General features: G+C 41.2%; 1 protein-coding gene across 8 annotated transcripts in view; it reads left to right on the forward strand.

Moving 5' to 3' along the window:
- fip1l1 (factor interacting with PAPOLA and CPSF1) overlaps positions 1 to 16,014 on the forward strand; it is a 42,406-nt gene extending 26,392 nt beyond the window's left edge. For 5 of the 8 annotated variants that reach the window (XM_031901028.1, XM_031901042.1, XM_031901036.1 and 2 more), the window contains 5 exons: positions 3,712 to 3,766; positions 5,056 to 5,111; positions 10,609 to 10,834; positions 15,001 to 15,156; positions 15,587 to 16,014. In XM_031901028.1, coding sequence (XP_031756888.1) covers positions 3,712 to 3,766; positions 5,056 to 5,111; positions 10,609 to 10,834; positions 15,001 to 15,156; positions 15,587 to 15,734 — 641 coding nt within the window. In that variant the 3' untranslated portion in view covers positions 15,735 to 16,014. 8 annotated transcript variants of the gene reach the window in all.
- The last annotated feature ends 1,449 nt before the right edge of the window (positions 16,015 to 17,463 follow it).

Here is a 17,463-nt window from a genome sequence, read left to right on the forward strand (position 1 = left end):
GGGAAAATCAGACCTGCCCGATCGACATCTGACTGAATTTCCACCAGATATCGGGCAGACTGTCTTGTCGTAGGGTCCCATACAGGGCCGATAGGCTGCTAGCTTAGTCCATTTGCAGCTTTATTGACCTGTGTATGGCAACATTATCCAGTTTCTTCACTCTCCCGTTACAACACAACTGCTTTGATGCAGAACAGAGATGTGAGGGCATGGTTGCCTATTCTTTGTATCTTGCCCTCTATGGAGATTGTTTGAATGAATGGGATTTACCTATTTTAAATAGTGAGTGAAAAAACTGTATTGTCTATTAAAAACAATTTAATTACCTTAAATTTTTTAAGGCAATGTTTATGATAGGTCTCACCTGTAACTACTGTAGAAAGCCATTTCTGCCTGTTTATTATGCTTTTGCTTTTCCAAAGTCTAATGAGCAGTATGCAAGGGACAGTACTTGGAATTTCTGTTTGTGTTTCTGATTGTGCTTAGACTGTAGTACAGCTAGTGTCTGTTGCAGTTCAATATCCATCCTTTTAAACTAGTTATTTGCCTTTTGTAATCACAAGGAACTAAATTTTCAGTATAATTGCTTGTGTAAACCAGGCCTAAAGGGGTGGGTCACTTTTAAATTAACTTTTTTTTTTTTTTTCCTAAGGTGTTTATGCATTTATAACAAATAACATAAAACATTGACATTGGTTCTACAAGCGTGTTTTATTCAGGATATATACGGTACATTGGTTTAGGTAGTCAGTGGTATCCTACTCGAGGTAATGTTCAACTTCTGTTGAAAAGGGGAGGGTTTGGGATTACCGGTGAAGGTTCAAGTTCCCTGGGAAGATCATGTGGCATTATTCCATGGCTTCAACCCATGTTCCCCATACCTTGTCATATTTTTGGGGGCATCCCCTTGCTATATAGGTGAGTTGTATTAGTGGCAGAAGGGCTTTAATTAGATTGAGCCAGCTAGCAATTGTCGGAGAGAGAGATTGTGCCATCCATTGAAGAAGGATACTTTTCCTAGCATAAAACAGTAATGTTCTATAGAGGATGCGAGATGCTGATTTGGGAATAATATCATCCACAATGGCAAACCTTGGGATTGAGTATTTTAGGTAGGGATGTTGTGTTTGGATGTGGTCTAGGATCTGATTCCAAAAGGGATGTATTTGTGGGCATGACCTAGAGCTGGGCGGTATGACCAAAAATTTATATCACGGTATTTTCAAAATTATATCGGTATCACGGTATTTGACGGTATATAAATAAAAAAATAAATAATAAATATTGGTGGCCCCCCCCAACACCAACCCCAGCCCCCCCAACCCCAGCCCCCCCCGCCCCCCCAACCACAACCCCCCCCGCCCCCCCAACCACAACCCCCCCAACCACAACCCCCCCAACCGCAGCCACAACCCCCCCAACCACAACCCCCCCAGCCCCCCCAACCACAACCCCCCAGCCGCCACAACCCCCCAGCGGAACTTACCCAACTTGTAGTTCCTCCAGCTCCAGCGATGCGTCCTAGCGTGCGCGCTGACGTCACATGCGCGCTGACGTCACATGCGCGCCGACGTCACGTACGCACGGGCGCAACCCGGAAGTAACAGGAGAAAAAAAGCAGGAGGCGCGCATACCGGTATAGCGGTATGTTTAAAACTTATACCGTTTTTTTTTTTAAAACCGGTATACCGGTTAAACCGGTATACCGCCCAGCACTAGCATGACCACATTAAATGAAAGTAGTTGGCCTCGAGGGCACCACATTTAGGGCAATGGGATGAGTTGCGGATTCCCATACGATATAGACGTAGAGTGGTTAAATGGAGCCTGTGTATGATTTTGAACTGGATTAACCTGTCTCTTGTAGAGATCAGATAGTCATAAGCCCTGTCTGTCGCTTTCTCCCAATCTTCCCTGTCCAGCTCCGGTATGTCTTGGTGCCAAGCTTTTTGAGCTGTGAGAAAGGGAGACTGGAGGGTAGATAGGAGCAGGGAGTATAGTGTAGTGATCAGTTTTTTAGAGGAGGGGTTTCGGAGGGTGGTTTCAAGCTTTGTGAGCACAAAGGGGACTATGGTTCTCTGGAACTGGTGTTGGAAGGCTTGTTGGAGTTGTAGGTATGAGAACCAGGGTAGCAGCTCTCCTGTGTCTGTATGTCTGATCTGGTTTCTAGGTAACAGGGCCCCAGCATTGGTCACATCTCCGAGTGTACGTATGCCCCAGTGAGGCCACACTCGGTATGGGGCAATTTGTTAAAAATTGGGTAAGTAGGAGTTTCCCCACAATGGCAGGCCCGGGGACAGGATTGGGGGCTTCAGTTTGTATAGGTGTAGTATCTTTTGCCATGCTTTGTAGGGTGTCACGATGACTGGGTGATTGGTTTGGATATCTGATAGTTTACGGAATGGGATATATTTCAGTGACTCCATTGAGCTAGCTAGGGTTGCCTGTAGTGGAACATTGGGATTGGTAAGATCAGGAGAGAACCACCACTGGACATAGTAAGCCTGTGCGGCTAGGGAGTAAAATTGCCAGTGTGGAAGACCTAGGCCGCCCTCTGTAGTTGGTGCTCTAAGCTTGGCTCTGGAGAATCTGGGAGGTTTGTTGGCCCATAAGAAGGCAGTCTGTGTCTTATCTAGAGAGGTGAAAAATTTAGGCGAAATGAAAATAGGTGAGTTATGGAAAATGTAGAGAAATTTAGGGAGGAATATCATCTTTAGCAGGTTGACTCTGCCCCAGATAGATAGGGGAGATTGGCCCATATCAGCAGTTTCTCCTTTTTGGTTTTAAGAATAGGTTCTAAATTATTTGGAATAAAATCGTTCAGCTCTCTTCGTACTTGAATGCCAAGGTATTTAAATGCATCAACCCATTGCAGAGGGGTAGGAGGGAACATGCTGGGATTCATATTTGGGTCTATGGGGAATACGCTAGATTTGTCCCAATTGGTTTTCAAACCGGAGAAGTACCTAAAGTGTTTCACTTTGCGTAAGACTGTCTGTAGTGAGGCCCCCAATTTGAGACCTGTTATGGCTGGAGAGTGTCGGATCAGAATGGCAAGGGGCTCTATTGCTAGAGCAAATAGGAGAGGTGACAATGGGCAACCTTGTCGTGTACCTCTGGGGATAGACATCTATTTACATTGACTCTTGCTGTTGATGCTTCATACAGCATTAAATTAACTTTTAATATGTTATAGATTGCACTGTTCCTAGCAATGTTGCAATTGGTCTTCAGTTGTAGTTAGGTTGAATTTCTTTGGGGTTTTAGGCAAATGTGTATGCTTGTATTGTCTTATCTACATTAGAACAGTGAGGTTTAGATGTCCTGTTTTTGTTGGCAAATTACATATTGAGGCATATATTTAAAGGAGAAGAAAGGTAAAATCCCTGGGGGGTGCCCAGTTACAATCACTGGGGGGGGGGGGGTTCCTAACTTTTGATAATCGGCTCTGAACAGATTTTTTTTCAGTCTGTTCATATCTGAAGATGTATGTATTTGCCAACTGAGTGGCTCCTTTAAAAGAGCAGAGCATATCTTATTGGTTTTTAATTGAACTCAAGGCTGTTCATTTTCAGGTACCATTCACTGTGTGAATTTGCCATTGGAATGACGCTGTCAGGTTTTAAAAAAAGAAATGAATAATGAAAAAAAATACAACAGTCTTAAAATTTGGAAAGAAACTGAAATGTCAACCTTTCATTCTCATTTTAGGTTTCCCTCCTCCTCCTGGAGGCCCGCCACCATCTCTTATCCCAACAATAGAAAGGTATGTAATTCCAGAATTATTCATACTGTACTTATCTATAGTTCAGTTCCTAAATTGCACTTGCACAAATGCACACTAAACCATAGATTCCATGGTGTGACAAGGCTTCTAATAGGTTCCCCTATGACTTGTACCCTGCAGTGGTAAATGTACAATATGGTACTAGGCCACCAGTGATCGGTCTGCATTGCCAAAACCCATAGAGGACACACCGGCTTTGTTACATCCAGCAGATTTAGAACAGCATGAGAAGTGACTTACTATAAATATGAGGAGAACCAACATCAACATTGCCACCATGCATAGCAATTTAATGTATGCCCAGGGTGCATACAAGTTTTTTGACAAGGTGGCTATAAGCAAACAAGGTTGTGACCATATTCTCTTAGAGACATTTTTATGAACAGAATGTAGGTTTTTATTTTAGTTGTTTTGAGTTGGTACAATGCAATTTTTTTTTTATTTACTTGGAGACGGAGGTCCCAAAAAATTGCAGATTTAAGTCTTGTTTCATACTCGTCCTGTCCACTAACTGAAATCATTTCTTTTTCCCTGTCTGAAATATGTGAAGACTAACCGAAACATTCAGTCATATTTTGCTGTTCTCTGTTCAGTACAGCACATAATTCATTTTGTGGTAATGATTTTGGACTATTTGCTGGATACTGTCCATACTAAAAGCCCACATTGTGTGCCAGCTCAGCAGGATAAAAACAGATGTCAGTGTGCATTGATGGAGTTAGAGGCCTTTGAAATTCAACCAGTGGACTTTTATTATATAGTAACAGCGGAGACTGTACCAGCCAAAGTTAATGTTAGAGGCAGATTTTATTCTTATTAGGCTGAAAGAAAGGTCTCAAGCCAGTGTAAGCACAGAAGCCATGGCATACTGTCTAAATGAAACAATTTAATAACGTTTGAGCTAAGATACATTGTTTTAAGGAGTAGGAAATTTTGTGCTCCACTGGTGGCTTTTATAACCTTTCCAGAATACCCACCTGGTGTGTGAGTGCACCACCAATATATAATGCTTTATTCATTTCCCTGACTTTACATTTTCCTGGATTTTTATTTTTATATGAAAGATTGGAGACCCCTGTTGTGGATCCTGGCAATGCCATTGCCTTTTGTTGTCCATGCAGTGATCAGACCTTGCCAGACCTGGCTTCTGAGATGCAACCTAAAGAGCTGTTAGGTCTTATGGTCTATTTGCAAAAGCTAGAAACCTTGCTTACTTTTGAGTAATTCACATTATTCCCCATAATTTTTATATTCTGAACTCTTTCTAGTGGTCACTCCTCTGGCTACGATGGGCGGTCAGCTCCTGCATTTCCTTATGGCAGTGGTAAGTGTATAATTTGTGCTTCAATCTCACTAGCTCAGCTTAAACCTTCATTTGCAGTGTAAAATGGTCTCCACTTTCAGTGGCATATCCTGTAATATTTTCCTGACTTTCATGTCATAACAAGAATTTCATTCTGATCCCTTCATGAGATGTAAAGCTGGCAATCCACAGGCCAATCAGTCAGTACATAGTGATACACAGACTGGGATGGGCACCTCAAGTTATCCAAAAATAAGTCATGGTTACTAATCTGTGTGACTGACACTAATCTGTGTGACTGAGACTGATATTGTAGATCAGTGATCCCCAACCAGTGGCTCGGGGGCAACATGTTGCTCACCAACCCCTTGGATGTTGCTCTCAGTGTCCCCAAACCAGTTTTGGTTGAATAAAAACAAGATTTACTACCAAATAAAGCCCCCTGTAAGCTGATAGTATGCATAGAGGCTCCCTAATAGCCAATCTTAGCCCTTATTTGGCACCTCTGTGAACTTTTATGATGCAGAAGGCAGATTTTGCTCAAGTGTCTTCTATGGCGCCCATTCAAAATCTTTTAACCCGCCCGATCAGAGAGTCGATCGATATCAGCAGCCTCCTGGATATCGGTCACCTCGCCGAGTTGCCATACACGCACCGAATATCGTACAAAATGAGGTTTCGTACGATATTATCGGTGCATGAATGGCCAGCTTAAGAAATTTTGGGGACCCCTGTTGTAGACATTTATACCATCATATGGAAAGCTTATCAGTGCTATTGTATGGTCCATTTTTACTTTATTTTCATGCATGTGCATAATTGATTAGTATAAAAATGAAAGACTCCTTTACTACTCAGAAATCAGTAAAAAAAAATTTTTATATTTATTGTAATCAATTAAAAGCATTAACAACCCCATATGGATAGCCTAAAACATTTCATGCTTACCAGCACTTAATTGTAGGCACCACTAAATGTGAAAACATTTAGATTTTAGCAGGAGTACAGTTATAAAGAGTATCTGCTTCCATTCCCTGCGAGACTGTAAATGAGCATTCTCTCACAGCGCTCACAGATTTCCTCTAAAACCCACTGTTTATATCTCTGCAGGATTTAGACAGTCCTAACAGAATTTATTAGCTTGACTGACTGAGATCTGAACACTTAAAGGTGGCACAAATATATAAACACCTATATAAATACCTATTTATATGTATATCACAAAGCTTGTCCAGGTGCAGTAGTCCATTGCAATCAATCAGATGTTTGCTACTTGCTGATTGGCTGCTATAGGTGATAACAACTTTAGCAAACGTTTCTCTCATATTACATAACTCTTTTTTGTTTAATAGCTGAAAATCTTACAGGAATACATCTTCATGTAAATTAAGGGATGATGGTGTCGGAGGTAACTAAGCTGGCAGCAGTAAAAACTGTCAACTTTCTGTAACTTTCCTCTCCCGGCATTGGTGCAACGGTGTCTCTTTTTGGTTACATAGAATTTTGAGGCATAAAAAAGGCTGTGGGGATTTCCTTCTGCCTAGGTACCTACAATTCTAGTTTTAACTTTGGTATTTTCCCTGGCGCACACCCCAGCTTTGTGTATTTTTGGACACTGACTAGCGAAAGATGCAGGGTTCATTTGGTGTTCAGCCATTATATACTGTGAAGGCCACACGGAAAGAATAAACGGAGCCACACAGCGGAGCTGCTGCTGCATTGACTAAAATGGTTAAAGCATCTCTTTACAGGAAGGGCTGGGGACTTGAATGCCACAAGATGAAAGCTGATGCTTACATTGAAACAAATCTATTAGCTTGCATATTACAGTCAAATCCCCAGAAGACACCGCACATCTTGTTGACATCATGACAAGTCAAGGAAATTAGGGGTCCAGTGAGCCCAGCTGCTGCTTGCTGTTTCTGGCAGCTTGCCCTGAATAGGGAATTTTAGTTTTGGCAGCTACATACACTAGATATTAAACATCATTTTAACTCTCTCTTCATTCCCTGGGAAAACCGTGTCTTTGTCCAGAACATGCCATGCACTGCATACCCAGAAACCTTTGGGATTCTCCTCAGCTGCATGGCTGCTCAGACATTTATTCTGCACCAAATGTATGTATTCTGCACCAAATGTATGTATTCTGCACTATTACAGTTTTGGTGGCACTGTAGCTTTTAAATGGATAATCACTGCAGTTATTTGTACATCCTGACAGTGTAATGCAGTGATCCCCAACCAGTGGCTCGGGAGCACATGTTGCTCTCCAACGCCTTGGATGTTGCTCCCAGTGGTCTCAAAGTAGGTGCTCGTTTTTTAACTGACTTGGAGGCAAGTATTGGAGGCAAAAAGATTGTGTACTGCCAAACAGAGCCTCCTTTAGCCTGCTAGTCCACTTTGGGCTATCAAATAACCAATCACAAGCCCTTACTGCCCCCCCTCCCCCCCCAGGAGCTTTTTTCATGCTTATGTTGATCCCCAATTTTTTTTTTTTTAAATGTTGCCCAAGGTTGGGGACCCCTGGTGTAATGTAGTAAGTGTTAAGTTTGTCCACATTTTGTAACCTTGTTGCACCCAATCAAATAATTATTTTCAAACTTAACTCTATCTCTTATTACATTACCCCCTAAGTGTTTTAATGAACAATTTGGGAGCTAAATAGAGCAAAAGTACAATTATGTTATGTGCAAGAAAAATCCAGACAAACTGCAACAACAGCAATCATCACTCAGATTGTAAGCTCTACAGGGCAGGGACCTCCTTCCTACTGTGTCTCTTACCACATGGCAGTTATACATACATACATACATACATACATACATCCTTGATCTATTATTCATGGTCACCCAAAGGTTGTGCATAGTATGTAGGAAATTTCTTTACCTTTAAATTAACTTTTAGTATAGATATAGACATTATTTTGATACAATTTGCAAATGGTATTCATTTTTAATTTTTCTTAATTATTTAGCTTTTTTCAGCAGCTCTTGCAATTATCTGGTTACAGTGGGTCAATGATCCCAATTGAAACACTGGAAAGAGGCAGAAGAGTAAAGCAAATAATTCAAAAACTATAACAATAATAAAAACCAATTGTAAACTTGCTAGGAACAGGGCATTCTGTAACATACTAAAGTTTAAACTTAAGGTGAACCACCCCTTCAACTCACCTTTTCCCAAAGAGAACAAGAAAATGGTGCTGTTATATATATTTGTCCCTGTGTATTATACAGTAAAGGCAGGCTTGTGTAAGTGTACTGCCATTACTAAGGGGTATTGAGCAGTTCTCTAAATAGGAAACAACATTGCCCAACCACCCCCCAAACACAGCACAGTAAGAAAATAATAACTTGCAAGATAGTCATGGGGCACAATGTTCAAATTATTATCGTGTAACATTTATATGCTCGGTAGGTTTCGGCTGAATTGTTCTTTTTAATATACTTCAAGAGTCTGGATCTAGTTCCCAGCCATTGCATAGATGCAGACTGTTATGTTGCATTTTGCTTGGATAAATTGATTTCAGATGCAACCAGCACTGCTTTAATGACCCCGACCTGGAACAACATAACCGCGCCATGTGATGGCTGCACATTAAAAATCTGCACCAGGGAATAAACCCATCATTTTCCTATAATTCTTAAAAAAAAAAACAAAAAAAAAAAAACTGTTATTTGAGCCTTAGAATCTTTTGTGACTGTTACATTTTTTTATTTGGTGTTAGCATAATGAATCAGAGTACTGGGAATAGAAGCTCATATACATGGAGGCAAGTGAATGATTTCTCAGGGAATCCTTCCCCTTTACTCTCACTGTGTGCTGGGTGCCATTTCACTGATATAAATTCATAATCCTATAGGAAATGTTTCTGTATTTGCTCTTTTGCACAGAAACAATTCTTTTTCAGTTATTAAATGCTAAACTGTAGTATAATCTTTTTGTAGTGCGAAAAAACTATAATGTGCAAGTGTGGAATCATAAACAAAAACAAACAAAATTTGTGTGGCATCTTATATATATATATATTTGGCCAAACCACTTTTAATTTGAATGTGATTTCGGTCAGTATTTGGCTGAATTTCTTGTGGAGGAATCTGTAATCAGCCAAATACAAAAATAAAGGGTTTGGTCACTAATTTGGATTTAGTTCGGCCAACGAATAAGCCTGCATGGTCTGTGTTGCATATGTCACAGATAATGATTTGCCACAAATGAAGACACACAACATAATAAAACATAGTTATATAGGGTTGAAAAAAGACCAGAGTCCATCAAGTTCAACCCTTCCAAGTAAAGCCAGCACACACAAACCTATACTGACCTATCTATCCACTCACGTACAGACCCATACTGGCCTATCTATCCACTCACATACAGACCCATACTGACCTATTTATCCACTCACGTACAGACCCATACTGACCTATTTATCCACTCACGTACAGACCCATACTGACCTATCTATCCACTCACATATAGACCCATACTGACCTATCTATCCACTCACATACAGACCCACACTGACCTATCTATCCACTCACATACAGACCCATACTGACCTATCTATACACTCACATACAGACCCATTCTGACCTATCTATCCATTCACATACAGACCCATACCGATCTATCTATCCACTCACATACAGACCCATACTGACCTATCTATACACTCACATACATAAACTATATATATACAAACATCAATACTAACTGTAGTTATTAGTATCACAATAGCCATGGATACTATGCTTGTTTAAGAACTCATTCAGGCCCCTCTTATAGGCATTAACATAATCTGCCATTACAACACCACTAGGAAGGGCATTCCCCAACCTCACTGCCCTCACTGTGAAACCCCTCTGGTGCGCTGATCGTTTTTATGGGAGAAAAACACCCCTATCTGCCTATAATCCTGCCTAATTTACTTGTACAGAGTAATCATGTCCCCTCACAAGCGCCTCTTTTCCAGAGAAAACAACCCCAACCCTGACAGTCTAAACTCTTAGCTTAAATCTTCCATCCCCTTTACCAGTTCAGTTGCAGTCTCTGCACTCTCTCCCACTCATTAATATCCTTCTTAAGGACTGGACCCAAAACTGCACTGCATACTCAAGGTGAGGCCTTACCAGGGACGCTATTACAGCTTCCAGATTGGCATTCTGTTATATGTCCTCTGGCACAGAGTAGCCTGAACCCACTAAATGCCTAATGATGAAATTAAATTAGAGCAAAATCCAAAAAAAAATTTTGTTGCTTTTATCTCTCCAGTCCTTTAGTCATGACTCAGACTACTAAGGAGTCAACTGAATACAGATCCTAGATTCTGTGCATAGTTTCTATAGGCTGCTGTGCTTTTCTGGCATAATTCTTTGTGTGTGGAGAGATTGCTTTTGTGCGAAAAAGTACAGTTATATTAAAAAATGTTATAAGTCTGTGATTTAAATGATGCTAGTAAATCGTAGGTATGTACTGTAACCTGCCGTTCCATATGGTGTGTTATGTCTTTTTGCAGTGTCTTTTCCTCACATGCCTGGTTCTGCTGGTCCGTGGTCCAGTCTGGTAGATACCGCCAAACCATGGGACTACTATCCAAGAAGAGAGAAGGATAGAGACCGCGAAAGGGAGCGAGACCGTGACAGAGACCGAGACAGAGACCGAGACCGTGAGCGAGTCCGTGAGAGGGAACGGGACAGAGAACGAGAGCGAGATCACAGTCCAAGCGCAGGCGCATATAATAGGCGAGTAGTTTTGAAGAAACTTTTGCATTGACTTTGTGTTTTTTCTACAGCAGCACGATATTTGTCCGCCTTCCTGCTATAACCGTACAGCTAAACAGGGATTTCCATGGCCAGTTATTCTTTGGATTAGAAAAGAGAGGAGCTTGTCAAGTTTGCTGCTTCTGTTTTAGATCACAAAAATCCCCAAATCCACCTTATTCGGGGGGAATTATTTTTACTGTTATTGCCGTTATCCTTTTATATGGCCACGGTATTTGTTGCATTAAATTGTCATTCCCTATCCCAGTTTTTCTGGCTTTTATGAAGGTTTTACTGTGTCAGCTTATAGTTTGTCTTGTTTAAGTCTAAATTATTTCCTGACTATCTGGTATTGACGTATCACCCTTCCAGCAGCCTTTGTCTTCTGTCATTGGTGGTGTGTTCTGCTTAAACAGCCTAAAATGGATCTATATATGCATAGTTCCAGCAGAACAGACCTTTACATTTTGCATGTCCATATGAAACAATGTACTTGGTACACACAGTTCAGAATAGAATTTGTTGGATGCTGCCTCATGTATTGGCAGATCTTTTCCCTGAGTGCATATGCATACATTTCTAGGTAGGGGAACCTTGCTTGGCCAGTACAGGCCTCCAGCAATATTAAGCCTACATAGTTGTGACAGTGTGGGTCATGAAGTCATTTATGGAGTAAAATCTGTGATGTCACGGCAATGTCTGTTTTGTGTTCGCAGTTCACATGTATGATGGCAGTGTTTCTGCTTTTGGTTAAAGCTTTCCTAAATGGCGACCTGTCATGGATAAATGTGTAGACTTTATTATTTAGTGCTCGGTGTGCATGTGGTTTAAGTTGTGACTGCAGAGAGTTAATATTCAGTGCTGCCAAGCAGAGTTTCCCTTTCTTCCCTCTCTTGTTCTCCAGTGTTTAGTGATTGGCTATATCCCTGTCCCCTCCTGTAGCACTTGGAAGGTGTTCATATGGTAGTCATTATATAGAATATATATATATTTGTATAGCTGCTTAGCGCTAGGAGTCACTGTTGCCCTTACGGTAAGATGCGTGTTTGTTGGCTCTTTTGTTAGCAAAAGGTTTCTTTCCTATAGTTTGTGGCGGGGGATAAATGCAGAGCATCGACATGCAGATTAGATACTAGTAACCAGTATATTTTTGTTTCCCTCTCTGAAGTCGCTGTGTTCTGGTTCTGTAAATGGCGTGTGCTTCATGTTACAAATTATACAGCCAGTGTTTTGGAGTTGAGAAAGCATTTCCACATCTGTTGAACAGACAGCTTGATTGAAAGCCAAAAACAGGCAAGATGGCTGCTTAACCCATTAATGACAGTGTCCATATAGGGCTTTGGGTTGCTGTGAATGGGTTAAGTAAGGGCCGATGCACTGGAGGCTTCGCTGGGGCTTAATAGTTACCAGACCAATCCAATTCTCTGTGCTATTGCCAGCTATGAAAACACAGAGGCATTTAAGGGGAGGTTTTGGCTCTTGCGCAACTCCCGCCCCTTTCTTTTTCTTTAAATGAGCCCCTCTCCTTGCCATATGCCTTTTTCTGACTAGTGATTAAAGACAGCCATGGGGTTATGGGCAGCAGGAGCAGCAGTTTAGCATTACTCACTCTCTGGCTCTGTGCTGGTTTTTAGGAGACTCTTCCATACATTTTCCACTTCAGTGGATTTATTTTCAGACGGGGCTGCACTTTTCCAAAACACCATTTAATGAGAACAAACGATTTGGGTACAATTTTCTTCTGAAACGTAGTTGGTGCGAAGGATAATTTTAAAGAACATTTTGCCAGCCAGAGTAAATTGATATTTCCAGCTTGAATAGAGACAAGTTTCTATATTTAATGCAATAAACCGGTTTCAGTTTGTACCACAACTTATCCATCCAATGTACTTAAAGGGCCAGCTACAGGAAAAGAAAGGAAATTGGCACAGAAACATTTATCGATTATGCTCACTTAGGCTGCAGCTTCAAAACCATTGTGCTTATGTATAAAGCTGCTTATGGGGTTAAATGTCAGTATGAGTAGAAAAATACAATAAGCACACCCATTAGTGTACCAAGTTTCCCTACATTTTTTTTTATGGTGCTTTCATACCCAACATTGTCTGGAGTTGCTGTGAAAACATTTCAGGAAACAAAAATACAAAAGAACATGGGGCAACACAGATGAGGAAGGTACAAGGCTTATTTATATTTCAGAAAAAAGAAAGTGCACTTTTACTGATATAAATGTGGCTTTAGATATTACACCTTCCTCGTCCGTGTTGCCCCCTGTTCTTTTATATGTCTAGCCTGCTTAATGGCAGTATGGCCATTCAGAACCTTCTTGGGAATTGGCCAAATGATCAGGTCAGCCTAATATTGTCAACCAAATCGGGCAGAGATCCTTTTATTTGGCAACCACCAAACCAGCTGTATGGGCAGGCTCCCACTGAACAAAACCGGTAGAGCTAAGTGTACTTGCTTTTGTGTATTGCCAGTGTATGTTTGTCCTGCCATGGGAATCTGAAGTTGCCAGATTGGGTTATAACAGATGTGCAGTGTGCTTATAGCATTCCTACTTCCAGTCCAATCATTTCATGTCAAAGTTCAGTCTCTCCAACTTCCAAAAAAAAGCTAACAGGTCCCCCCCCCCCATATAGTCCTAGGCCTCCAAGCAGCCTGAGTTTTAAAGGAGGTGTAACTCAGAAATAAAACATTATGTTCTAACCATCTTTCCTATATACTTTCCAGTGGTTTTAATGTAACAAATGTTGTTTAGGAAAGAAATGGAAAGTTGCTTAGGACTACAGTTTGACTACAGCCAGAATTCTTTTTTTGGCTTTATATCCCCTTTAATATAACTAATACCATTTAACTTGATACAAGAGGCACTAAATTGTCATTTAAAAAGTTGTTTTTCCCCAAACAAAGGAGTCTTAAATAGTGGGCAGCCTCTTTATTATATAGGTTTGGCATCCGCTAAGTGTCCGATTCAGTGCCAGCAGCCCTCACCTTCACAATATCTGATTTTAGCATGTTACAATTGTGTTTTTCTTTCCCCCCTACGCTTCTTGGGGTAAAGCTTCCTTCCCCTTCCCACCACTCAGCTGCTTTTACTTAGCGCTTGTATTTACATTTGATCACAGATGTTGTGCTAAAACAAAGGATATAATTAATGCCTTGTTCTTCTCCGTGGACCCTGGGTGAAAGCGTTTACTCTCGTGCAACCTGCGTTACCTTAGCTTGGGGGGTTCTAGACCACTGAGGAACTCCACGTGGGTGTTAATAACTGGATCGCGCAGCAGATATTAGATAGGTTGGGGGGTACTTTGCAATTGGAGAGCGTTTGCACATCAAGGTAGTTTTGTTTTATTACCTTGTGAATAGTGATGAGCACAGACCCAATAAAGCCTTTCATACCCATTAGAGTTCATTTACATGCTGTGAACACTTGCATTGTTTTATAGGAAATACAAATGGTTTTGTTAATATCCTGCGTAAGATGTGCCATTCCCCTGGGCTTGAGTATTGGGCAAGCGTCATAGTAGGAAGCCTGGCTTTAATCTGAACAAGCATCTGGATGTCTTTCTGCTCTTCCTTCTTCTACTTGCAAACAGTACAGAGCCCACCAAGCATAAATGCCCTAAGGTTCCTACTTACGGAAAATATACCCCTTGGGCGCTCGGATATATTTGGCCTTGTACAAAGAACCATTTTTAGAAAATCAAAGAAATTGTTTTTTGTTTTTTTTTTTTGTAAAAATGTGAACAAAATTTTCCTTTTCAGTTGACCCTGTTTAGAGACCCCTCAAATACCTTATAATTCACTTCCCGCAACCTTTGCCTTAACTACAAGAAAGACCTTATAAATCAGCATGTAAAGTCACTGGCAAATCCCACTCTTTCTGTGCCGCAGGCAAGGTGCTTGTGCAGCAAACTGCCGCAGGTATATAGGTGCATTATGGGAATAGGGAGATGCTAATGGATAAGTACTGGGAATTCTGAACTAGTGTGTGTGGGTAAGGGTGTAGGTTTTACCCTAATTGGGTAAATTCAAAGTTGTTAATCTGAATAAAATGCCCATTAATACCTGCAGTGAGCATCATGCCATGTTGCTAGTTGGTGATTTCTTTTTGAGCTCGCCCTTATGCTGTTCTTTCCCCACAGTGAGGAAGAGCGATACAGATACAAGGAGTATAGTGAGCGTACGGAGAGGAGCTATGAGCGTCACAGAGAGAGAATCAGCAGGGAAAAAGAGGAAAGGCACAGGGAAAGGAGGCATCGAGAAAAAGAGGAGTCGTCTCGTCACAAATCTTCCCGAAGGTTAATTTTCTCTGTTAGGCTAATACCACACTGGGCTGATTCTCAGTCAGGCCGCTGTGCTGGCGTCTGCCTTCCCCTTTGCCCACACCCGAAGCCATTGTGTTTGCCCAAATGCAGGTACACGGAGCGGATTTCAGTGTGAAATGCGTTCCTGATCTTTTCAGCGCCTAAATCTGCTCTGTGTGCCAATGTAATTGCTGTGGGTCAGGCAAAGGAAAGGCTGCTGCTAGCGTAAGGACAGATTCTCAGTCTGTACCTATCCGCAGGCCGAGAGTCAGCACCACATGGCATCAGCCTTACTGTTAATACTCTGTTTATGGAATGAATGTGCATGTTTTTAGAGCAGGCAGATATGCAAGTTGGCATGAATGTACTGTGTTACTGAATATACTGTGTAGATTCCATTCTGATGGTGCATCCCTTTCCTTAGCAGCAGCAGGCGCCGCCATGATAGCGAAGAGGGCGATAGTCACAGAAGGCACAAACACAAAAAGTCCAAAAGAAGCAAAGAAGGGAAGGATGCTGGGGCCGAACCTGTCCAAGAATCAGAAAGTGTTGAATCCACCAATGCCGATTAGGCACGCATGACCCAAGTTTTGTGCAAAAACTTCCGTTTTTAACAAACTTGCACTGAGGTCCGGAAGCCATTACATGAGTGTTGAAAGTATAAATATTTTTCCCCAGTTAAAGAAAAATACTTGTAGTGGTTCAATAGTTTGACTTTTTTCACTTTGCAAATTTTTTGTTTGTTTCTCTAAAAAATACACTTTGTTTTCTCTGTTAAGAGAACTGTCTCCTCTTCCGTCTCGCAGTCTTTTGTTTTGATGTGCATCTGTTTAGTAAAAAATTGGATTCTAACTTTTTTCTGTCATTTATGAAGGTTTCTAAGCTTTTCTGTGACACTGAGCAACTATCCCAGTGCCGCTAGGATAAATCTGCCTTGGGCTCTTAGTTAGATATGAAAGCACCAGTCTCCTCCAGACGTATTCAGCCATATAGGAATCATGATCATGTATTTGGGAATTCATTGCTTTGCGTATATAGCGCTAATGTGATGGTAAGAAACCATATGAATTGTATGGGGGTAAGACTGGATATAAGCATTAACACTTTGTAACCCAGCAGTGATTATGTGAACATTTGGCACTAAGACAACTTGATTTTGATATCTAGCATTCAAAAATCAAAATAAAGCAGGGACATGAGCAGTGGCACATAGTGACAAATACTCACTGGCAGCATTTTATTGCCTCACACTAAATGCCCTAAACCTCATCTTCTGCCAAAGTAAATGCTTCAGTCAAGGGATTTCTGGGTAATGAAGTCAGTTGTCCATCGTGATGGACTTTGGAAGTAAGAAAGGTACAGTATTTATTGAAAGTGTTTTTTTCCATTTAAAGATTGATTAGAATTTCTTTAAAGGTAAGGTCAGCTCAATTGTATGTAGTTAATCACACCACTGCACAGTGGATTTTTCATACAGGGAATAGTAAGCAGACTGTGGAGATATGCAAGACCTTTCCCCTACCAAAAATAATACAAAACCCACAAGCAGTATGGGTAGCCCTAAGTTTCAATGTGTATTGCATATGCACTGATATAGTTACATAGTTACATAGGGTTGAAAAAAGACCAGAGTCTATCAAGTTCAACCCATCCAAGTAAACCCAGCACCCACAACCCACACCTACCAATCTATACACTCGCATACATAAACTATATATACAACCACTAATACTAACTAGATATTAGTATCACAATAGCCTTGGATACTATACTTGTTCAAGAACTCATCCAAGTCACACTTAAAGGCATTAACAGAATCTGCCATTACCACATCACTAGGAAGGGCATTCCCCAACCTCACTGCCCTCACCGTGAGGAACCCCCTACCCTGCTTCAAATGGAAGCTCCGTTCCTCTAATCTGAAGGGGGGGCCTCTGGTGCGTTGATTGTCTTTATGGGAAAAAAGAACATCCCCCAACTGCCTATAATCCCCTCTAATGTACTTGTACAGAGTAATCATGTCCCCTCGCAAGCGCCTCTTTTCAGAGAATATTGTGTGCAATTACATTCTATGTGTTCACCTGTCAGACTTCTCATTCCGTGACCATGGTCTAGGTTGATCCACTCCTTGCTGCTAAAACAGCCTTTACTCATCTGGGAAGGTCTATTCATCTGTCCAATTACAGTGAATAAAAGGGGTGTCCACATACACATGGCCATATAGTGGATCTATATGTCCAGATAAAAAAGGACAGGTGACCTTCCCGTCGTGACTGCCACCTTTCCTATACTGTATTATGT

The sequence above is a fragment of the Xenopus tropicalis genome, chromosome 1, assembly GCF_000004195.4.
Source record: "Xenopus tropicalis strain Nigerian chromosome 1, UCB_Xtro_10.0, whole genome shotgun sequence".
Classification (NCBI taxonomy): domain Eukaryota; kingdom Metazoa; phylum Chordata; class Amphibia; order Anura; family Pipidae; genus Xenopus; species Xenopus tropicalis.